This window comes from Ctenocephalides felis, unplaced genomic scaffold, assembly GCF_003426905.1.
Source record: "Ctenocephalides felis isolate EL2017-DRISC unplaced genomic scaffold, ASM342690v1 CF-g0.4_SCAFFOLD_01170, whole genome shotgun sequence".
In the NCBI taxonomy this organism is placed as follows: Eukaryota; Metazoa; Arthropoda; class Insecta; order Siphonaptera; family Pulicidae; genus Ctenocephalides; species Ctenocephalides felis.
Window position 1 is genome coordinate 40448102 of NW_020537324.1, and position 26140 is coordinate 40474241.

At 31.5% G+C, this 26140-nt stretch overlaps 1 protein-coding gene across 1 annotated transcript; it reads right to left on the bottom strand.

The window, feature by feature from the left end:
* Positions 1-1124: 1124 nt before the first annotated feature.
* Positions 1125-24603, bottom strand: LOC113367228 (mitochondrial glutamate carrier 1-like). Its single transcript, XM_026608854.1, has 4 exons — positions 24581-24603; positions 23817-23950; positions 11640-11841; positions 1125-1269 (listed from the first exon to the last, which is right to left on the bottom strand). Exons 1-4 carry the CDS (start codon positions 24601-24603, stop codon positions 1125-1127), a joined length of 504 nt encoding a protein of 167 aa, XP_026464639.1.
* Between the last annotated feature and the right edge of the window lie 1537 nt (positions 24604-26140).

The following is a 26140-nucleotide window of genomic DNA, read 5'->3' on the forward strand; positions in this document are numbered from 1 at the left end:
TTTTTCGTCCACATTTTCGGGCGCACGGATCAACCGATTTGAATGGTTCAAAAAACATTCGATTCCTATTGATAGGGAAATGTGCTGATTATCGCAAAATATACAAACAATATTTCTGATCATTTTTAACTTCGCGTAGGAAAGTTATTGTAATCGTCAAAAAATCGAAATTGAAAATGCATTTCGCGACGTTTTGAAGGTTTCTGAACATTTTGGCATACCTCAGAAAAAAATGGATGTGTGTGTATGTATGTATGGATACAATTTTTCTTCCACTTTATCGGGCGCACGGATCAACCGATTTGAATGATTCAAAAAACATTCGATTCCTATTGATAGGGAAATGTGCTGGTTAGTTTTTGGCAAAGGCAGATCGGGTCGTCGTTACAGAGTTAAAAGGCAAAGTCAGAAAACAGATATCGAGTTTGTGAGAGAACGGAGCATCAATTTGAATGATCTTAAAAACATTCAATTAGTAAATGGGAGAAATGGCCATTAGTTTTTGGAAAAGGCAGGCCCAGCCATTTCGAAGATACAAAGCTATACATAAAAAATGTCAGTTTTTGAGAGAAATAAGCATCTAAATTGAATGATTCAAAAAACTTTCTGCTTGTGTTGACAAAACAATTGCTTTTGGATTTTTTGTTTTTTTTTTTTTATTTGAAAACATTTAACATTCCTCGAATATTCGTTATGATACGGGAAGTTCCAGCAATTTGCCTTAAGCTACGATGCCATACACCACTAGTTAATGATTTTACCATTTATTTCTTTTACCATGTTGCACATTTCGTTATCATATGTTAAGTATTCAAGTATGTATTCGGTATTTGGCCAAATAGTGTAAATGGTACCAAATTTTCTAAATAACAAAGAGTAACCGAATAGTGGTTGCAAGTCTAGACATAGAACTTGAGTAAACATATAGTGCGTTAGTAATATAACAATTATTGATATTATTATAAATGAGCTTAAGCGGCGCCAAAAACCTGCCGAATAGTTGCCGAATATTCGGTATTCGGTCTCTGGAGTGTGCCGAACATTCGGTATTCGGCATTTTGGGAATATACTATTCGTTGCAAGCCTATATTATGTGCTAAGTTATTTTAATATTCATATAATACTTACGTTATGCAGTCTAGTACACCGCTGTAGGCCATTTCACCTTCTGCCCTGGTCAGTAATTGCAATCTTGTTTTAACTACGTCAAATGGATTGACAACTAATGCCGCCATTGATCCAGCAGCGCAGCCAGATAAGAAGGAGCACCTGAAAGTTTAAATATTTATTCAAAAAAATATTTATATTTATAATGATCAATGTGAGACGACGATATATATATATATATATATATATATATATTATATATATATATATATATATATATATGATATATATATATACTATATGACCCGACAGACGTTGTCCTGTACCCACATCTACGTTTTTTTAATATCCTATACTAATATTTACCGTTCAGTTAAAAATAATAGTAATTGTTTTTCGAATTACTATTTACACCAATATATGAGTGATGTTAAATGTAAAACTGCTTCAAATAAAATGATGATTCTCAATTTCCACAGTTAACACTTAAATATCCCAGTCACAAAATTACAATATGTTGAATAAAAATGTATATTAAAAATTATACATTGCAATTTATAGAACAAATTTATTTCCAATAGCTCAATTTATTTTAATGGCAAGGGTTATACAATTTTTTAGTCATACCTGTAAATGGGGATGTATAAATGAATGAATTTTTTGTTTATTCACGACTAAAACATCGATTTTCCAGATTTATCACACAAAAAATCATATTTTGCCTTTGTGATTTATGGTCATAGAAAAAGTGTTGGAAATTGAAGTCTTTTAAGGGGTATAACAAATTCAGAAAGAATTAATATATAGCATTCGCGGTAAAGGTACAATATCAATCTTTATCTTAAGTTCAGAAGTGAAAACAATTTGCACTCTCTCACCACCCACCGAAAATCTAAGAAATATTTCAACAGAAAAGCGGAGAACACTTTTTCTTTTTTCACATAGCGTCTTCTCTGATACTTTGTATGTACTACAAACTTATATTTTTTTATTGACTGCTACTCATTGTTCTCTGCTCAGTTGTTCACTGTGAAGTTGTGCAAAAAATGTAAAAAATAAGTTATTCGTTTCCTAACATTTCAATTGGAAACCATCAAATCAGTCACGTTTATTGTGCAAATTTTTATTCAATTTCAACAACAGCAGGCAATTTTTTTCTTCATCTTTTAATCACCAAACAAAATGTTACATAAAGTGAGACCATCTGGTGGTAAAACGGAGTTCGCCGGTTTGCTAGTCTTCTATATATATAAAAATAAGTCGGGTTTTCCTTCCTGACGAAATAACTCCAGAACGCACGAACCGATTTCGAGAATTTTGCATTCGTTGGAAAGGTCTCGGGCTCCGCAGGGTTTATAGCTAAGAAAGTTAGTGGTGCATGGCATCATGCCCTAATGCAAATTGTTGGAACTTCATGCACCGTAATTAAAAATTCGAGTAAAGACATTAGTGAGAATTATCAGAATTATGCTTGGTTAAGTCAACAAGCAATTCTTGCCGCAAAGAATAATGATGTACACGCACTGAATTTCACCATTAAATCAAAAATTGCTGGCGATTTGGTGACATACCAATCATTCCGACTGGTCTTCCATTTGACTTCAAACGATTGCAATTTCCAGTTCGCCTTGCGTTCGCAATAACAAGTCGCAAGGCCAATCGCTTAGTGTTTGCGGGATAAATTTCAAATAGATTATTTTGAAAATCATTGTTTTCACATAGGCAGTTATACGTGCCTGTTCACGAGTTGGAAAACCATCCGCTTTGTTTGTGTTAACGTCAGACCAAAAAACAAAAAATGTGGTTTACCAAAGAGCACTCAATGAAACGGATAATTTGCGGATTGCCTTTCATTTGCTCAGAGAAGTTCAACTAAAAACACTTCATTTTTGTAATCGAAATAAATTCATTACTGTTGTATAATAAAATCACATTTTTCCTTTTCAAATATAAAACAAACAAAAAATTTCTTCATCTTTCTCACGAAACCATCTGGTGGCGAAACAATTTTGCATTCGTTGGAAAGGTCTCGGGCTCCGCAAGGTTTATAGCTAAGAAAATTAGTGGTGCATGGCATCGTGCCCTAATGCAAATTGCTGGAAGTACACGCACCGTAATTAAAAATTCGAGTAATAAATATAATCAATAACTGTTTTAAATAATTTCAAATAGATTATCTTCTTCTTCTATATATATAAAAATAAGTCGGGTTTTCATTCCTGATGATATAACTCCAGAACGCACGAACCAATTTCGACAGTTTTGCATTCGTTGGAAAGGTCTCGGGCTCCGCAAGGTTTATAGCTAAGAAGTTAGTGGTGCATGGCATCGTGCCCTAATGCAAATTGCTGGAACTTCATGCACCGTGATTAAAAATTCGAGTAATAAAAATAATCAACAATTGTTTTAAATAATTTCAAATAGATTATCTTTTATATATATAAAAATAAGTCGGGTTTTCATTCCTGATGAAATAACTCCAGAACGCACAAACCGATTTCGACAATTTTGCATTCGTTTGAAAGGTCTCGGGCTCCGCAAAGTTTATAGCTAAGAAAATTAGTGGTGCATGGCATCGTGCCCTAATGCAAATTGCTGGAACTTCACGCACCGTAATTAAAACTTCGAGTAATAAAAATAATCAATAACTGTTTTAAATAATTTCAAATAGATTATCTTCTTCTTCTATATATATAAATATAAGCCGGTTTTCCTTCCTGACGAAATAACTCCAGAACGCACAAACCGATTTCGACAATTTTGCATTCGTTTGAAAGGTCTCGGGCTCCGCAAGGTTTATAGCAAAGAAAATTAGTGGTGCATGGCATCGTGCCCTAATGCAAATTGCTGGAACTTCATGCACCGTGATTAAAAATTCGAGTAATAAAAATAATCAACAATTGTTTTAAATAATTTCAAATAGATTATCTTTTATATATATAAAAAAATAAGTCGGGTTTTCCTTCCTGACGTAATAACTCCAGAACGCACAAACCGATTTCGACAATTTTGCATTCGTTGGAAAGGTCTCGGGCTCCGCATGGTTTATAGCTAAGAAAGTTAGTGGTGCATGGCATCATGCCCTAATGCAAATTGTTGGAACTTCATGCACCGTAATTAAAAATTCGAGTAAAGACATTAGTGAGAATTATCAGAATTATGCTTGGTTAAGTCAACAAGCAATTCTTGCCGCAAAGAATAATGATGTACACGCACTGAATTTCACCATTAAATCAAAAATTGCTGGCGATTTGGTGACATACCAATCATTCCGACTGGTCTTCCATTTGACTTCAAACGATTGCAATTTCCAGTTCGCCTTGCGTTCGCAATAACAAGTCGCAAGGCCAATCGCATAGTGTTTGCGGGATAAATTTCAAATAGATTATTTTGAAAATCATTGTTTTCACATAGGCAGTTATACGTTGCCTGTTCACGAGTTGGAAAACCATCCGCTTTGTTTGTGTTAACGTCAGACCAAAAAACAAAAAATGTGGTTTACCAAAGAGCACTCAATGAAACGGATAATTTGCGGATTGCCTTTCATTTGCTCAGAGAAGTTCAACTAAAAACACTTCATTTTTGTAATCGAAATAAATTCATTACTGTTGTATAATAAAATCACATTTTTCCTTTTCAAATATAAAACAAACAAAAAATTTCTTCATCTTTCTCACGAAACCATCTGGTGGCGAAACAATTTTGCATTCGTTGGAAAGGTCTCGGGCTCCGCAAGGTTTATAGCTAAGAAAATTAGTGGTGCATGGCATCGTGCCCTAATGCAAATTGCTGGAAGTACACGCACCGTAATTAAAAATTCGAGTAATAAATATAATCAATAACTGTTTTAAATAATTTCAAATAGATTATCTTCTTCTTCTATATATATAAATATAAGTCGGGTTTTCCTTCCTGACGAAATAACTCCAGAAAGCACAAACCGATTTCGACAATTTTGCATTCGTTTGAAAGGTCTCGGGCTCCGCAAGGTTTATAGCAAAGAAAATTAGTGGTGCATGGCATCGTGCCCTAATGCAAATTGCTGGAACTTCATGCACCGTGATTAAAAATTCGAGTAATAAAAATAATCAACAATTGTTTTAAATAATTTCAAATAGATTATCTTTTTATATATAAAAATAAGTCGGGTTTTCCTTCCTGACGTAATAACTCCAGAACGCACAAACCGATTTCGACAATTTTGCATTCGTTTGAAAGGTCTCGGGCTCCGCAAAGTTTATAGCTAAGAAAATTAGTGGTGCATGGCATCGTGCCCTAATGCAAATTGCTGGAACTTCACGCACTGTAATTAAAACTTCGAGTAATAAAAATAATCAATAACTGTTTTAAATAATTTCAAATAGATTATCTTCTTCTTCTATATATATAAATATAAGTCGGGTTTTCCTTCCTGACGAAATAACTCCAGAACGCACAAACCGATTTCGACAATTTTGCATTCGTTTGAAAGGTCTCGGGCTCCGCAAGGTTTATAGCAAAGAAAATTAGTGGTGCATGGCATCGTGCCCTAATGCAAATTGCTGGAACTTCATGCACCGTGATTAAAAATTCGAGTAATAAAAATAATCAACAATTGTTTTAAATAATTTCAAATAGATTATCTTTTATATATATAAAAATAAGTCGGGTTTTCCTTCCTGACGATACAACTCCAAAACGCACGAACCGATTTCGACGATTTTGCATTCGTTGGAACGGTGTCGGACTCCGTGAGGTTTATAGCAAAGAAAATTGAAGAATGATTTCAACAGAAAAGCGGAAAACACTTTTTCTTTTTTCACATACAGCGTCATCTCTGATATTTAGCATGTACTATAAACTAATATATTTGGTTGAGTGCTACACATTTGTTTAATAGCTACTCATTGTTTCCTGCTCAATTAATTTCATGTGAGAAATCGGAGTTGTGTTCACAGTAAAATTGTGCAAAAAAGTAAAAAAAAATAAGTTATTCGTTTCCTAACATTTCAACCATCAAATCAATCACGTGTATTGTGCAAATTTTTATTCAATTTCAACAGCGGGTAATTTTTTTTAATTACCAAACGAAATGTTACATAAAATGAAACCATCTGGTAGTGAAACGGAGTTCGCTCGGTATATATATATATATATATATATATATATATATATATACTAGCTGACCCGGCAAACGTTGTTTTGCTAAATAAGGTATATTCTAAACCATTTCTAGAGAATCAAAAATATTAATACTTTGAGTGCATAAGGATGTGTTGTGTGAATGCTGAATACAATTGGGTATTATAAAAACAATAAACCCCATTAGTTTGTCTATATTTTGTCAATACAATCAAACTGCAAGGTTTATACACTTTCTATAGAAAACATCGTATAATCCAATCCGAGTCTTTTTTGGTCTTTCGGCTTATTAATTACGTTTCATGTTTTTCAGATTCTATTTGGATTCTGGATTTTGTGTATAATTGTAAATAATACTACTGAGCTTATACAAAATTTTCAAATTTTTGCGAGGAGAGATAAAAAATGAATTAAGTATTTCTTCTTTGACCTGCTTTTTGAAAACTTTCAAGTTACATTCGATGAATTAAAGTAAATTTAATAAAAAGTATATATGTAGAGCAGGGCGAGGCACAAAGGTCCAATTTGACTTTGAGCAAATATAAACCATAACAATTATATCACAACAAATAAGACATATCAAACGAACAATTATCTGACTACGTTCAGTAAACTGACTTCTACTTCATCATTGTAGAAATGTGCTTTCTTGCTGTCTTTCAAAAATTTGTTATCTAGACCTTTTTATCCTATATGCGGGGTAACTTGTAACAGGCAGGTGGCAAAAGGTTTAAAGCCTTATTATAATTTTAAAGGTATTTTACAAAATAATTACATTTTTAACTAATGCTAAAATTACCAACGGAAGAAAATACTTTTATTATGGATTTTCAATGATTACCGTTTATGTCCCCCATTTCAAAGATTATCGTTTTCAAATCAAATTTGTAGCTGGCTATACATCTTTTTTCCTCTACTTTCAAATATTGTTGTTAAACAATGCTTAACTTTACTGATTTTTGGCACATCGGTGGTGGACCTTTTTAATCCAGGACCTTCATATATTAATATCTATTCTGCGATAAATTCTGGGAAAATATAATTGGAAAAATGTTATTCGACAAAATGTCCATTTGATCGATACCAAATTTAGGTTCTGAATTTAAATAAGATACATAAAAAATAATATAACCTAGAAAATGTTTTATAAATACCAATGAGTATATAGTTATACAAATAAGATCTTTCAGAGCACCGTGTTTGAGAAAAATATGCCAAAAAGTGCATTTTCATATTAACATATCAAAAAAGTTTATATTTTGAGTCTCTAGTAACACTTGCGGCCCGTTTACTAACGTTTTTGTATATAAATAAAACTACAAACAAAACTACTTACTACAAATTTATCATCTTATATATAAAAATGGAGCTGTCTTTCAAATGTCCGAATAAAACTCGAAAACGGCTGAATGGATTTGGCCAGTCTTAGTCTTGAAAAATTCCTGCCAATCCAGAGATTGTCCAAAAGGTGAGATAATATTTCAAATTCGCGTAGAAACTTACATTTTTAATTTGAATTCTCAAGTGTTTGCTCACTGCCTATTTGTATTCTTTTATCAACAGCTTGAAATAATACTATTATTATTGATTGATTAAGGCTTGCTTATGAAAAAATAAATAAATAAATTTGTTTCAAACGCTGTGTTGTGCAAGTACTTATTGGTTTAATGTGAATAATGTGTTACCATAACATTTTCTGAATTATATTATTATTGCATATAGGTTATTCAAATTGAGATCCTGAATTTGGAATTCATCGAAGGGGACACCATAGACAGTGATATGAATAAGAAAATTGGATTATAACACGGATAGTAATTTTAGAAATCATATTCATAAAAATCTCAATTATGTATACATACAAGTACAAGATCTTCGGAAACAAAGTTGTTAGAAAATTGCTTATGAAGATCGCACTATGACATGTGACATCAACATAAGTGCAGTTTAATTAGATATGGAAGTAATCATTACAAATATTTACAGTACAATCTATTTGCAATACAAATTTTCATTACAGTTGTGAATAATATGTTACCAAAACATTTTATGAATTATATTATTATTGCATTTAGGTTATTCAAATTGAGATTCTTAATTTGGAATTCATCGAAGGGGACACCATAGACATTTCTGTATAATCACTTATTGCAAGTTATAATAGACAGCGATATGAATAAGAAAATTGGATTATAACACAGATAGTAATTTTAGAAATCATATTCATAAAACTCTCAATTATGTGTACATACAAGTACAAGATCTTCGGAAACAAAGTTGTTTGAAAATTGCTTATGAAGATCGCATTATGACATGTGACATCAGCATAAGTGCAGTTTAATTAGATATGGAAGTAATCATTACAAATATTTACAGTACAATCTATTTACAATACAAATTTTTCATTACAATTGTGAATAATGTGTTACCGAAACATTTTATGAATTATATTATTATTGCATTTAGGTTATTCAAATTGAGATCCTTAATTTGGAATTCATCGAAGGGGACACCATAGACATTTCTGTCTAATCACTTATTGCAAGTTATAATAGACAGCGATATGAATAAGAAAATTGGATTATAACACAGATAGTAATTTTAGAAATCATATTCATAAAAATCTCAATTACTTCCCGAGCATACTACATACAAGTCATGGTGATAACAAAGATGCCACTAATTTGAATACACGATTGCAAAAAAGGGAAATCAAAATAAGCACATTAAAATTTATCACAATATGTACTCATGTTGAAAATGTACATATGTTCAATCAAATTCATAAAGAAGAAATGTCCATTTTATATAGCTATATAACAATTCGGGGTAAAACGTTAACATGGCTGTACGGATTGGGCTCAGTCTTAGTTGCATCATTTTATATTCATTAGTATTTATAAAATATTTTCTAGATTATATTATTATTTTATTTAGATTATTTAAATTAAAAACCTAAATTTGGAATCGATCAAAGGGGACATTTTGTCGAATAACTTATTCCCAGATATAACTGACCACTACTTAAATAAGAAGATTCGGTTGATAATATAACTTTGGAACACACATCTGTAAAAATGTCAATGCACATAATTACAAGTTCTCTGGAATAAAATATTTTGAAAATTGATTATAATGCTCGCATTCAATTAAATGTATGGACAGTTCGGGTGCTAGAACAAGTATAGCAGAAAAATGAGTACAATTCTGAAGGTATTCCTTTCCATAGATATGTCAAAATCTATGCATTTTAGACACAGTCAGGTATCGTTCATGTTTTATTGAATCACTCTACAAATTGAAAAAGATGAAGAACTTCAACAATCATTGGATAATGCAATGTAAAATATAATTCACTAATGGTTATTTTCCACTAATTTTGAAGAATGAACTGAAAAAATTTTCTATGAATTTATCGAAGAATGGATAGTAATATATGAAGATATGGGGTTAATAAGATTCACCACCAATATCTTAAAAACCAGTAAAGTTTAGCATTGTTCAACAACAATATTTGAAAGTAGAGGGGAAAAGATATATAACCAGTTATAACCTTGATTCTTATGACTTTGCTATCAGGAGATAAACGGTAATCTTTGAAAATCCATAACAAAAGTATTTCCTTTTGTTGTTAGTTTTTTGGGTTGTGAGCACTGTGATTTAGTTCACGAGACCTTAATATAAATTTTAACTATTTAATTGTTTTATAAAATGTAATGTTAATTTTGAGTGAGATTCAACACTTTAAAAACTTACATCTGTGTGGAGCACAAATGACCAACTGAACATTGACCACGGCTAAAGATTAAAAAAGACTTGGATTGCTTTATACCATATTTTTATAGAAAGTGTATAAAACTTCCAGTTTGATTGTATTAACAAAATATGGTCAAACGAATATTGTTATTTTGAATTATATAATTTATTATTATACAAGTAGATTTTGAAGTTTATTGTGTTTATAATACCTCATTGTCGGTACCATTCAAACTATACATCCTTACACTCCTAAAATAAAGTATTCTTTTTTTTATTCTGTAGAAGTTGCTTAGAAATACCTAACTTAGCAAAACAACGTTTGCCGGTTCAGCTAGTAAATAAATAATATTCGCGTGAAGCATCCTATTAAACGTAATTGAACATCATCTGTCAAAAGCGTTTGACATTTCACGAAATTGCCACCGTCCATTGTTTTATTTAAATTACGCTTCTATAAAAATTTTCAAATTAAAAATGTAAAGTTTCTACGCGGATTTGAAATAATTTCTCACCTTTTGGACTTTCTCTGGATTGGCACGAATTTTTCAAGGCTAAGACTGGCCAAATCGAATGAAGAGTGAAGCCCAAGCGTATGTTGAGAAACGGGATGAAGAGCGAATCTTACGTTCTGAGCTACGATGTCGTTAAACAAGCCAGGATTGACTCAAGAGCTGAACAATCTGCTTCAAAAGAGTTTCACGAGGAAGAGGAAGGAATACTCTATGGACCAGGCATCGCCGATTGAGAGTAAGTTGATATTTTAATAGTTTTTAACGGACTTGAAACTTTAAACGCGTTTTTCTCAAAACTGTGTTTTTCAAACTTTCCTCCATTGTATCTCAGAAACGGCTAGACCGAATTACTTGAAATTTACAGGGCACACTCAATATATTCAATATCAATCAATCGAAAATTTTCAAAACTTCGATTTTTTATAGCAAAAAACAAAAAAAAACGCCTAATTTGCAACTTTTATTTCAAATGTCTATCAAAAATCCAATTTTTTTTATATTCATTTGATTATAGGTCATTCCGTGCTTTGAAGCCTACAAATTAAAACGCCGTTTATTTTTTTTTCAGATAAGCCGATCAGCCGGAATCGTGGAGGAAGTGGGAGCTCTTTTTTTCGAGGCCGGGGTGTTCAGAGCGCTGTAACTCTAGTTTGACTAAATATTTTTAGCTGAAATTTTATATTTATACTGTCCAAATATGTGTTAATAAATGATAAAAAACTTGAAGCTTTTGTGTTAATAAATGTTTACTGGTCGTAGAATCCTAAAATATCCCTAAAAAACAGGCCGTCACATAGGAAGACCCCCTTAAAATAAATTCGTTTTAAATTAGGCACTTGCAATGTTACAATGAGTATCAATATGTCCCATGAACATTTTATTTTTGACATACTTTTCAGTGGGTAAACCATCCATATTATGTTTATTAGCAATTCTGTTCAGATTTTTCTAGAAAATTTAAAACTCTTCCAGTAATATTTTTCATGGCTGAACAACCCGAAATATGAGGAACAGATTGTTCGATAATTTATATTATAGTACAATTATTCATTTGGTTTCTAATAATTTTATATAAACTATCAAATTTTATTTGCTGTTTAACAAACATATATAAGAAAAAACAATGAAATAATTATTTACCAAAAAACTGCTTCATTAGAATCCGCACTTTTTCTTGGACCCAGTGCATTAAGAGTAGCGAACAAAGGAAAGTAAACAACAGAAAATGAAACATCTCGCAGCATAGTGGCACCAGTTCCTTTATATAGACCCAAAATACCTTTGTCTCTAATAAGTCCAAAAGTTAATTCAGTAGCTGATATCTTAGGAGTGGCTATTCCAGCTGAAAATAGAATATTATATTCAACCTAATACATAACACCTACCATAAAAAAAGACAAATATATATTATATAAAAGTTGTAAATTTATATTTCATTATATTTAGTTATATATATATATATATATATATATATATGTTAATTTTTTTTAATAATTTTGATGTTGAAATATGTGAGATTGAATCTTCAGGGCAATACATCAATTAAAAACTTCCTACAAGTTTTATAACATTTTTATTGTTTATATACGTTTCGACACATTGTTTTGTTTCATCTTCAGTGGACTATAGTTATATATATATATATGTTAATTTTTTTTAATAATTTTGATGTTGAAATATGTGAGATTGAATCTTCAGGGCAATACATCAATTAAAAACTTGTAGGAACTTATAACATTTTTATTGTTTATATACGTTTCGACACATTGTTTTGTTTCATCTTCAGTGGACTATAGTTTGAAAGAACCGATTAAACTATTAATTAAAACTAATTTATAAAAAAGTGATATGGCGTAAAAACTTAAATGTAAATTGTAATATTCCTAATTATTTCCTAATAATAATTGTTCACAAATGCACTACTAAAACACTTCTAGTCACATTAAATTGGAACGAAAGAATTTCGTATTGTACAACTTCGTATTGCGCATGTCGCAAAGTCGATGTTCGTTGCGACAGTAAATCAGAAATGTGCAACGCACGAATTTTTGTTTTATAATAATTCTAAATCGTTGATTTTGAATGTCCGTTGTTGTGCGTACTTGTCGTTCTTTGATTGGGTTTGTTGACAAGGAAGTTTCGTTGTAGTTGTGATTCTGACTACCTCTGGTTCTTCAACTTTTCTGATTGTTCTTTTTTATTCATCCTATATTATATAACAATCAGATTCTATGAGCAATATGGCTAAAGTACACATAATAATAATAATTATGAAATAATAATCACTGGGAGAAATAAAAAAAATAAATAAATAGAATGAATTACGAATAAAGAAAAATAAATAAATAAAATAAATAAATTAATAAATAAAAAAGCAAATTGTAGTAATTGCTCTAATAAGCAATTGACGGAAAACATTTTTTTTTACAATAAGTCTATAGGCAGTTTCTTATGTAGTATTCTTATAGGCGGGTTATCAAGCAGATAAGCCATTGTTGCATTAGGATGATCGTACATTGTTGCATGATGTCTAGTACTGATATTGTCGATGACGTCAACTACACAAAGTCCTACACATGTTGAGATCCGTAGTGTTTTAGATTGTAATCGTTGAACAAGTCACACATTTGATTTACTACAACATCCCTACGGTTGGATTCCATACGCCCATACAAGTTTAACTATGGTCTTATGAATTAGAAGCATATTATGATAATTGATAATGATAATTTTGATTTTCGATCAATAAGACAATTTAAATTTGAAAGCGTAAGTTTAATTTGTTTTATTTTGGCAACGATGTACGGCTTCCAGGTTAATCTGCGATCCATATGAATACCCAAGTATTTTACGGTGTTTTTGATTGGTATTTGTCTTTCATTTATGTACACAGCTTGAAAAGTTGACTTATTAAGCGTAATATGAGTGATATGAGTGGACTTCGCGATCATTAATTTTGATGCGCCATTTCTTTGTCCAGGTTACTATTTCATTAAGATGATTTTGTAGGATATTAGAAGAGTAGAATTTTCATTGCTAGCCAAAAACAAATATCATCAGCAAAAGTAGAAGGTAGAGTTCGTCATCGTTAGAAATTCACCAGTGAGCTACAAAAAAGGGCCTGATTTTATCGGAAAAAGTATTGAAGATTCACAATTGTTTCTAACTTTATACCATTTGTTGGTTTAGTATGATTCCAAAATTTTATTAAAGCAAGACAGCAGCAACCATTTAATTTTTGCTAAAAGGCCTTCATGCCATACTTTATCGAACGCCTGGCTTACATCGAGAAATAGAGCTGAGCAATATTGTTTGGATTCAAAAGCTTTGTCAATTGAATTCACAATTCTGTGGCACTGTTGGATCGTAGAGTGCTGCTTGCAAAATCTAAATTGATGGTCAGGTAATACATTAGATTCGGATACTATATCCTCAAGCACTACTTTCTCAAAAACCTTCGACAGAATGGATAAAAGACTAATTGGTCTGTAGGACGTTACCATATTTGTATCTTTTCAGTTTTTTGGGTATCATTTTAATAACGGATATTTTAAAAGGCTTAGGCTAGTACTCAAATCTCAGTATTGAATTAAATATGTAAGTTATAAAAATATACGCTTTAATTGGTAGTTATTTTAACATTTTGGATAAAATATTATCAATCCCAAGAAATTTTCTATTATACAGTTTAGCAACTACTAAAACAATCTTCTTCAGAGAGTAAAAGCCTATTGTAAAAAGCTTAGGAAATATCAAACACTTATAAAGGGAAATCTCAAATCAGAATGATTTCTAAAAACGGATATAAAAAGAATCTAGAATATTTTAACAGTGGTACCAATATATAGAACCTAATAATATTCACTTAATATACACTAAAGATACTAGATGGCGCTACTATTAATATGAATATTTAACATCCTGCGCTCGCAAAAGAATGACATTTTACATGTCAGGTTATACAATGTTTATTTATTAATGTCTGTATCCTTGTGTAAAGATATTAAGCATCCTTCGCTGAATCGTCTTTTAAATAAATTATTTTCGAAATGTAAGATCGTGGGATTGGAAAAATCAATGTTAAGTTTGAGCTGATTAATGTTCCAATCCCACAATCCTACATTTCGAAAATAATTTATTTAAAAGACGATTTAGCGAAGGATGATTAATATCTTTACACAAGGATACAGCCATAAATATAAGAACTGACAACAATTCGCTTCGCAATGACTATAAAATAACCCTAGACCATTTTCAAAAACGCCACCATATCTGAATGAAGCGTGTATTTTTATTATTTTATTATTTTACAAAAAACATATGTTTGCCGGTCTTTTTACACTTTCGCAAAATTTGTAAACACAATTCATTCAGTATTAAGACGTTAGTCAATTTGTACACACTAGAATGTAAGCAAAAAATTGTCAAAAAAAAAATTAATTACTTTAAATGTTCCAATTATTAATAGCCTGGTTTATCACAGTGTAATAGTGTATTTTTGTATAATTAATTTCTGTAAGTCCTTATATATAAGTTATAAGTTTATATTATTTTCCTCCTACATCATATGAAATCTTTTAGTTTTCCACTGAATGACGGTCTCGATGAAGACCGAAACGTATGGATAAATAAAGTATTTCAAAACTACTTTAGTTTTTTTTTTACTTTGTGTTACTGCCCGATTCTAAATAACTCATCAAAATATATATATATATATATATATATATATATATATACTATTTTTAATCATGTTAGCTATATTTTACAGAACAGTTTAGCAGAGTAATAGGTCTATAGACCTCTGCATATATTGCATGTTGAGATATTGTTGCTTATGTGTAGTCTTTGTCTATTAGATTTGGTTTCGCCAAGAATTTATTGAACAATCTAACAAGAATGGGTGTCAAAATGTCAATATATATTTGATAGAATTCATATGAAATTCCAACAAACCAGAGTACTCTGTTTTTTGCCGATTTAATTACATCCATTATTTCAATTGGAATTATTTTGCAATCAACAATATTTCTTATTAAAACTTCATCAACATTAAAACAATCTAATCTTAAACCCGAATTTCCTCTAAAAAAAGTATACTCAATCTTATTTTTATTCTTCTTTTCTCAAACGTCTTTAAATTTTAGTTGTGTCACTACTCTCTTCAAAACACCGATAAAATTTCCTTTGCCTTTTTGATCTTTGGAATTAAAATCGCAATTACATCCCCTGCTTAAATTAAACTTGTATTATTGCTACCCATTCCACTAGCCATGTCTATTTCAAATAATCTTTCCTTCTGTGCACATTTTCCATTTCCTGCATGAGCATACATATTCAGAAAATTAATCCGATCAATATTTGCCTCTAATGATCGTTAATTTTTATGCATCTTAATGTTTTTTACTGTTAATCCAAATCTATTAAACTTGCTGTGCCTCTTTGATTTTCATTTATTTTATTAACGCTATGATATGGCTTAAAAAAACTTAAATCAATTTCATTAGCCTCCTGCAAAAAAATAATATCTAAATCGTTGTCAATTATGAATTTTTTCAGAAGTATTTTTTCGTTTCACTTTAATTGGCGTCTTCTCTATTTCTTCCATGTTTTGTGTACCTTCTTTATTTTTTTTTTCTTTCCGTACAAAGTTTCATTTGTTATTGTCATTTTCTTTTCTTTATTTATTTTAGTATTTTCTTTACTATCATTTTTTCCATTCCTATCTTTTCGGGTTCTGTTTTCGTATTTTTTCTTGAATTATATATTCTATTGTATATAAATTTTCCATATGATATCTAATCGGTTCCTTTCCTATTATAGTCTTTATTCTTTGATCAGTTTTGGAAGGCTCCGTACAGTTGATTTTTAAGTGATTGTCAGCTCCACAATTAAAACATTTTCTAAGATGACTTTTAATTATAATTGAAGAAATTTTACCATTAATCTTAATTCTGCTTGGTAATTCTTTTTTATTTCCATGAGTATTATTCCCTCACTGCCCACATGTCTTCTTGATATTTTAATATTCTTCCATATTTGGACATATTATTATATATAAATACTCTTCTGAAATTTCTCATTGAATATTTTACTTGATCTACTGAGCCGGTTTACTTGGCTCACTTACTTCAATTTCGTATATTTTATTAACTTCCGATTTAAATTGCAGATTTTTTTCGTATTTTTCTTTTATTTTCTTTGCAATATCTTTCTTATTAAATTTCACGTTTAATATTTTATATTCCATTGAAATTCCGTGTATACTAGACACATTTCGAAAACACTTTCTATTATTTCTTTCAACCACATATGTACTTTTAATAGCAAAATTGGACCTTCTACCATATTAAAATTAAAAGAAAGCGTGTTTACACTTTTGAAACGCTCCATTATTGTTTGCTCGAACAACAGGCTATGCTTGCTGCACTTGTCGTGTTATTAACCCTTACGGACGGCACCTAATTCAAAACAATCTACTGTACCGGTTGTAAACTTGATTTCAAGGTGTATGTTATGCAATTTGTTTGATAAAATTTTGTGATCATTCAAGGACATACTTTTATATTTTTATTTGATCATCTATCTACAAGAGATATAAAATCAATTGCATGGCTTAGAATTGAACAAAGAAAGAAAAAGCTAAGATCTGCATCCAGTGATGCAGTTCTTTACAGTATGATATATGGATTGTCAAAAAGAAAAACAAAAAGAAAAATAGAAATTAGTACTCATTATTAAACCTAAAACTAGTTGGTATTGGTATTTTGCCTTGAGGCAAGTTACATAAACTTCCCAAAATGTATAAATAATCGATTTAATTAATAAAAAATAAATTAACTTATGAGTGATTAAAAGTATTCCGAGTGGATTTATTACACATAACGAACACGTTAACTCGGAGTATTTTCTAAGAGCGAATTTTCAAAAATCAATAATTTTTATAATTGAACCAATTTCCGTAGGACTTTAATGATTTAGTATGTTCAATAAGACCAAGTCCTATATCGTTCTACCAAGTAAATCGTTTAATTTTAATTTTAACAAACGTCAAAAAAACTACTTATTTTCTCAAACTTTGATGAATTTTTAAAATTAAACTACTTGGCGTAAGGCCGTAATATTTCAGTAAGTTCTATGAGACCATGATATATATTGCCAAAAAAAGTTCCATAAAACTCGGCTTAAATTTTTTTTCAACAGTTAATTACAAGAAAACGGCTCGGTAGATTTTCACCTAAAACTGATCAGTATCATTCCCAACTAATATCTTTCGAACAGTTTTTGATTTTTTAAAATCGATTCGGTAGTTTGAGCTTAAATGTAGACGAAAAGTTTAACACTTTTTTTGAAATTACGAAGAAACGGCTCGGCAGATCGTCTCACAAATCGTCCGACAAACGATAGTCCTCATTGAGATACATCAAATGGCTTTTAAATTTCTGAGATCGGTTCAGGCGTTCTTGAGAAAACGTCGATCAAAGGCCTAATTTTGACAAACGCCAAAAAAACGATACTAATTTTTGCAAACTTTGAAGAATTTTTAAACTTAAACGACTTGTCGTAGGGCCGTAATATTTTAGTATGATCTACAAGACTATGGTATCTACCGTTAAAAAAAAATCATAAAGATCGTCGTTTTTTTTTTTAAACTTTATTACAAGAAAACGGCTCGGCCGATATCTACCAAAAACTAATCAGCACGATTCCCAACCAATATCTATCGAACTATTTCTGAATTTTCAAAATCGATTCAGAATTGCGGGCTAAAACGTAGACGAAAATTTTTTCACTTTGCTGCAATTTACAAAGAAACGACACGGCCGATCGTCGCACAAAACTCAGGAACGCTAGTCCTCATCGAGATACATGGAATGGCTTTTAAATTTTTGAAATCGGTCCAGCCGTTTTAGAGAAAACGTCGATTTACGGCAAAAAATCTGTTCACACACACACACACACACATACTTTTTCCAAATTTGGTCTCATTCGATTCAGAATGGCTTAAAACGTCGAGAAAACATAAAATTAGCAAATCGGATTTTTTTATGAAAACATAAACTTCTCCTTCGGGAAGTTGAAAAGTCGTTGGTATAGTTATTTTTCAGTCTTCTGAATTGGATTAGTTCTAGCAGCTTTCTTGCAAGGTTATTTGGGTGAAAGGTGAGCCTGCTACGATACTTTAGACAAAGTCTAGGAATCTCGTCTCTAATGAAAGAGACACCCAGACACCCATCAAGACACCCATCATGAACTTGGGCCCTAAGAAGTTGAAGAAGTTATTGAATTGCTCGCTCGAGATTTTATGTTTAGGAAGACAGTAGATTGCGGCTAGGATAAGTTTATTTGAAAGATGGTAAATGGCAACACAGCAGGCTTGTAGATAGTTTGTACAATAGTGCTGCGATTATTGATGTTTTATGTTTGATTTGATTAATATTGCACAGCCACCATGAGCGGTACCATCCGGATGATTGATTGAGTACGTCGAAAAGCCGGGGAAGTTTGAGATAGCTGCTGGAAGTAAAGTGTGTTTCTGAGATCAGAATAACATCCAAGCGGTGAAGCTGGATGAACATTTGCAATTCCCAATTGTGTTGTGCCAAGACATTGGCATTCCAGACCGCAATTTGAAGGAAGTGATGCATTAGTTGAGTTTGGATATGACGGCGGTTAATAAGTTCATGACTGTGCTTAGTTTCTCCGCTAAAATTTTAACCATAGATTTAAACTCTGTTAATTCGTTAGCTTGCTGATGATGATTGATAGCTTCAGTATTGTTTATATCTTGTTGTAGTTGGTTATTTTGACGAGCAGTTACAGCGTATGAGATACCGGGTTTAACTGTGTTTGAGGTGATAGGATTAGAGGAGGAAAGAGAATTTGTTTGTTTTGGACGCATGGGAGAATATCTGCGGGAGTACATTTCCTGATAGACTTTGCATCCTTTGTAATTGGCTGTATGTCCTTCATTACATAGGACACACTTTATGTTTTTATTAGTTCGATCGGTCCAACTGCAGTCTTTTGTGAGATGATCGCCGGCACATTTCACGCAGCGCGGTTTCAGATTACTGTAAGTTCTAGTATGACCGTATCTTTGGCAATTAACACTTTGAACTATTGATTTGCTTGGATTCTTAGACTCGATAAGCACTTTAGTTCGGCAAATAAATTCGATTTTGTAAATTTCTTTGTTGTTGGGATTTTGTTCCAATTCGATAAGAAACATGTGCATAGGGGCCTTAGTAAACTTGTGTTTCATGTTAGTGATTCGCATTACTTTGTGACCATGAGTTGTTATTTCTGTGGCGATATCTTCAATTTCTGTGCTGGAGTGTAAGTTCCGAACAACGACCTTGAACGAACGTGCCAATTCGCTCTAAAATGAATACACTTCGGTATTTTTTTCTTTTAGTAATTTGAGAAATTTATTATAAGTTTTAGCATCTGCGAGCGTGATTTTGAATTGCGTATTATTGATTAATTGTATATTATATTTTCCTGGCGCATTTCCACTTAATAATTCTGTGAGGAAATTGATATTTTCAACGCCGTAAACAAAGATCGGTGGCGGTTTTGGAATTGGGCAGCGGTATTCATTGTTTGTTCTGGCTGTATGTTATTTAAAACATTGTAGATATTGTCCGATGTTGAATGCAGCCAGTAGTTACTTTCTAGCTTTTTTGACACAGAATTACCTTCAGAGCTTCGGATTTATTTCTTTTGTGTTTTCTGTTGTTAACCGTAGAACAGCCATCCTTGGAAGTAGAGGGTATTGACAGCGGTACATTACTGTCAGTTTCCATTTCGTTAGTTTTATTATTAATTGTGGATTCTTGATTACACTCTGGTTGTACATTACTATTGGAGTTTACTTGTTTTGCGACAAATTCAGAATTAGTTGTAAAAGTATCATGTAAAATTTCAATGGTTTCGACAAGCGGTAAAGGCTGGGGACTCGCCATAGTTAATCTGGTCGACGAACAATACACTGGTATGTTATGACTCACGCACTGTTAGATAACACTGATAAGAATTAAATATTTTTATTTGCGTGCCCGAAGTGACCTGTACGATGGTCACTTCGAACTGAACATACTTTTATAATATCAATTTATTTTTGGTCGTTTTATAAATAATGGTAATGCTTAACCCTTTGGGGACGGGATGGTTCCAAGTGAACCGTACGGTGGTGCCAAGCTACTGCCATGCTAGTCATTTAAAATAGGCAACGCATATTTCTGACTCCAACCCTAATTCAAATTCTAGTACTCCAACTAATTCTGGACATATATATTATATTTATATACACAGATTTTACACAGGATAAATAACATGACTATTTGTTTATTAACTATTCATTTTGGTTTATTAACATTGAGTTTCTCTGCCATCGACATGTATTCAGGTGAGAGGCATATATGCGTTCCTCAGCTCTAACAACTGCCTTCGTTGAATGCATATATGAGTTATTCGGCCAGTTTGATGATTTGCGTAAGACGCATATATGCGGCGCTATTCCTCAAAGGGTTATAACAATTTCTAACCTGCATAGATGCTTGTTTTTGACATGTTTCACAATAAAATATTGATCGCCGCCTCCCTTCAGGTTCTTTTTTGTCAGAACAGACAATACAATCCCTTTTTCTTTCTCTAGCTGATTAGTCAGTATATTGCTGAGAACGATTTAGATTGAAATATTTGAGATTTTCGAAAATCACCTCTCAACTGTGATGTAATTCGCCATATTTAAAAAAATGCTAATAGCAAAGAAAAAGGCTAAAAATAATTCTAAAATAACTAATAGTTATTTTCAAAATAGAACACTGTTTATCAATAAAAAACATATAGCGGGCGCTTTGTTTTGTATTGCTTGACATTGATAATATTTCTCACCTTATGGTTTTGTTTCTCAATATCTTGTTTAACTTCTTCCGTGTCGTACGTATGCTGTATGTTTTTAGGCACTACCCTAAATGCACTTTTTTCGTTTAGCTGATATGTGTGAAAGATAGCTTGTTTTGATTTGAGTAAAGTAACCAGTTTTCTATACTGTTTTGGTGCTGCTACATTAATCTATGACTATGTCATTTGGCAAGGATTTAGAGATATATTCATTTGTGTTGAGTATTTAAGTCACTAATCATATCTGCAAAGTTATCTACGTCATACACGAAAACAGGAGGTGACCTTTGAACCTTTGTAGTGTTTTCGTTCTGTGTATTCGATGTTGAAGCTAGTAAGCTAAACATGTTTTATGTTACTATTTCATTGTTTAAATTACCTTCCGTTGAGTTACGCCTTCTTTCATTTCTTCTGACGTATTGCCACGAAGCCGATGGAGTCTGGTTGTCAAGTTCCACGTCGCTAACGACAGTATTTATTCTTTGTTCATGAACCATTGGCTTATTAATTTGCTGTTGTTGTTGTTGCATCGGTTGTTGTTGTTGTTGCATCGGTTGTTGTTGCATATGTTGTCGTTATTGCATCTGTTGTTGTTGTTGCAGCTGTTGTTGTTGTTGTAGTTGCAGCTGTAGCTGTTGTTGCTGCTGTAGCTGTTGTTTACTTAATACGCACTTTGTTCGTGGTTATTTCCCTTGTTAATTTGCTGTTGTTGTAAATACGTATTTTGATCATGAGCATTTGACATAATATTTTGCTATTGTTGTTGCTGTTGTATCCGATGTTGTATAAACGCACTTCTGTCATCGAAGTGTCGTTTAAGTTAATTTGTGTTTCTATTAGCGGCAAGATAGTTTTTCCATTTTCTTGATGTTGCATTATATTATTTATATTAATAAAACTATTTATTTAATTAATAATATTCGGCATTAAATTTGTAAATGCCCCCACTGCGGGGACATTTGTGTGTATGTTGAGAACTGTTTAAAAGCGCACTTGTACCCTATAACTATTCACAAAACTAAGGGACCGATTCTGCCGCAATTTTATGATAAGGTTATGAAGAATTTTCCATAGTAATATAGACAAAAGTTATGCGGTTGATGTTCAGTCAGGCGAATTTCTCAGGTTTTCTGATGCAAAACATAACCTAAAAGCCGCGCAAATGTCAAAAAAACGATGTTAGATCTGATATCACTAGATAACATACGAGTGACGTTGCAGTTTATGTATAAAACGCCGGAATGAACAGCAAATACATGATATTTTGACAGCATTCAGTATGATTCATTCGCATAATGTATGGAAGTCGGAGCGTAACATAGCTATGCCGTAACATTTCTCTGTTATGCGGCAGAATCGGTCCATAAATATCACTTCGATACCGATTGTTTATGTAGGAGGTTTGGTTGTTTATACCATCCAAACTGGTCGACGGCTCACGCTATACTCAATAAGAGAAGTTATGGTAAAATTTATGATAGAGAAAGTTCTGGCTCATTTAATCACCTTTAAAATAGTATATTACAAGGTCTGATGAAATCAGAATTAAAAGAGTTATAATCCAATTAATGCGGGGTTAATTCAAATTATTTTCGGAATTACAGAAGATTTCGTTTTTGGCGTATTCAAAAATTGATGGGATGATGACGCAACCGCCAGCTGCTTACTAGAATAGTATTTTCTTAATGGACAAATAATAAAATATCATTTAAAAAAATTACTAGCTTTGTGCAAAATAGTCGAATGATTCGCTAACTCTTCTACTATTATCAAGTTTTTTCGATTGAATTTTCAATTTATGAAAATGTCTGTGCTCACATAAAAAAACGCTGATATTTTTTCCAAACGGTGGTAAATTTTTTAAATTTAATTACTTGTCATCATAGATGAGGAAACTTGTCATAATATTTTACTATGTTCTTTAAGTTCATGATTTCTATCGTTGAAAAGTTTCATGTAAATCATCGAAAAAAATTTTTTTAATCGAGTCAGAATTATGGGCTAAAACGTTGCCGAAAATGTTTAGACTTCTATGTTAATTTTAAGAAAACAGCTTGGCTGATCGTCGCGCACAGCTGATCAACGCTAGTCCCAATCGAGTTACATCTAATCGGCTATCATCTAAAAGGTGGACATTTTTTTTTCACTTTTCTGCTAAATACAAAGATCTTGGATTGATCGATTTTTGTGCAAAACTATTCAACGCGAGTATTTATTTAGATACATCGATTGGTCGAAATCGGTATAGCAGTTTATGAGAAAACGTGGCAGAAAAATCGAAAATTTGCTTCCACACATACATACTTTTTTCAAATTTGGTCTGATTCATTTCAAAATCACTTAATAAGCTTCAGTTTAATTTAATTTAGGCTATAGATCAAAAAAATTTTTTTAGATATTTGAAATTTAAACCTTTTTTATTTTGAGCAGCTATCCGTCCTGCATCCTGCATTTGTATTTTCAACAATTCCATTGGCGTAGTTATTACTATTTGACATAATCCAGCTAACCCTCCAGCCACCATTTGATTTGTTATTGGTAAATTACTAAAATAAAAAAAAATATATTATGTTAAGTTCATATATTAACATAATGCCATGTTAATAAACTAACTGATCCTTATATTTCAATAATTATATCAGTCAGATTTTTTTAAGAATATTTTAAGATATGCCAATTTACTTCATCAACAAAGCATACTAAAATTTATTGAAATGATTCATGACATTAAAGATTGCTTAATTGTATTAAAAATAGAATAAAACTAGTTGTAAGTGGCATTTTGTCCTAAAGCAAGTTGCATGAACTTCCCGAATGGTTAATAATTGACTTAATCAACCGAAATTGAAATTCGATATTTAGCTAAAGTTTTCAATAGTCTATTACGAAAATAGAGTTTTCGCGATCAATTAAATATAAACCTTAAGAAATATTTCAAAAAATGTTTGTGGGACTGTATAGTGCATGAACTTTATGTTAAATTTCATGAAAAACGTCGAAACATTTTTTTTTTTGAATGAATTATTTTGTTAAATATTAAATATCTGCTTTAAAAACACTGACCAATTACGTAAATCATGTACGTAGTCCATAATACTATTTAATAATTTAAATTAACGGTAACATTTTTCACAAATCTAAAGAAATTTTGTAGGCTTACTTACTTACTTACTTACTTTTTTGCTAATTCCAAAGCCATTTCTGGTGACTTGGGCGATCTTCTCGAAAACCCAAACGCAACTCTTCCCTACTTTCCAACTTTGCTTTTAAATTTGCGAAATTCAAATCTTATCTCATCACATCACAACTTCGATGATTTTTTTTTTTTAAATTAAACGACTTGTAAACCGTAATACTTTCGTACTTACTTTACAACTATGATATACATCAACAAAAAAGTATAATCAGAAAAATGCAATAGTTAATTACTAAAAAACGGCTAGGCCGACCTTTGTCCAAAACCAATCAGCGTGATTGCCAAATAACATATTACGAAAAGTTTTTGGATTTTCAAAATCGATTCAGAATTTTGGACAAAAAAATTTTCCTTTTCTGCTAATTACAAAAAACGGCTCAGCCGATCACCGCGCAAAACTGAAAATCGATAGTACTTATCGAGTTACTAATGGTTTTTAAATTTTTGAAATCGGTTTAGCCGTTTTTGAGAAAAAGTTGATGAAAACCGTAAGTTTGACAAATCAAAAAAACGCAACCAATTTTTTCAAACTTAACGTATCTTATATATAAAATTCTTCTGTAACAATGTAAGTTTCATTAATCCTCTTAAACTATAATTCGGATTTTTATGAATCTTCCTGAAGTTTGTTCGGGAAATTTTCTAGAATGTTTTGATTCATAGAAATATAGTTAGATTGTAGAAATAAATGAAAAAAAAATACAAAAAACCCGCTTATCATTGTTTGACCTTTAAAATATTTAAGGCATGGTTTGACATTAAAAACAAATGACAACTGTCATTTGCCAAACATTTCTATTCATTTATGGGATAAGGCAATATTAAAATATAATAAATTCAAGATTAAAAATAAAGAAAATGTAATGTCTACATTATTATTGTCGAAAAGCAGCTGAGATGTGCCATAATTAAAATAATATAAGATGCAAATAATATAACATGCGTCTGACAGTATGCGCATGCGACTGACGCGCACGGCGAATCGTGTTCTCAACGTACGCCTGGTTTGCTTTTGCTTGCAATAATTTTGTTCGAGCCATAAGTGATTGCGCTCAAAAATATTCAATTTGCGGTCGTTTTGCCTTACTATACTAAGTCACAATACAAAAAAAATTACTTATTCAAAAAATTGTTTAGAGGTTTCATTGTGTCAAAAATTCATATGGTTGGCATTTTGTACGAAATATTTACTCAATGGAGCGCTTCGGGTCTGAACTTTTTTTTACTGTTTCCAATTCGTTTGGAATTTTGGAATTAGGCTCATCATACTCTCAAGTTCAAAAGTGAAAACAATTTAGGCTCCTTTGCACTACCCGGAGGATGCCATTTCTTTTCAGTGGTGTAATAACGTTGGGTGTGGATAAAATAACTAACTATAAGCGAAAAAATGTTCAATAATGTTTTTTCAAAAAGCAAATACTTTCAAGTTACTGGCTACTGAAACTTTGTATCTTTTTGCGTTTTTATCGTTTTTTGCTAATATCTTCAAAAATATACAATTTAACGAAAATTTGTAATGAACAAAATTATATCAATAAAA

Excerpts from the sequence above, each read along its gene's own strand:
- LOC113367228 (XM_026608854.1), bottom strand. The coding sequence starts at position 24,603 with ATGGCTTTGGAATTAGCAAAAAA. Across the intron at positions 23,951-24,580 it reads GCTTTGGAATTAGCAAAAAA|TAATTTACCAATAACAAATC; the intron begins GTAAGTAAGTAA and ends TTTTTATTTTAG. Across the intron at positions 1,270-11,639 it reads TCTAATGAAGCAGTTTTTTG|GTGCTCCTTCTTATCTGGCT; the intron begins GTAAATAATTAT and ends TTAAACTTTCAG.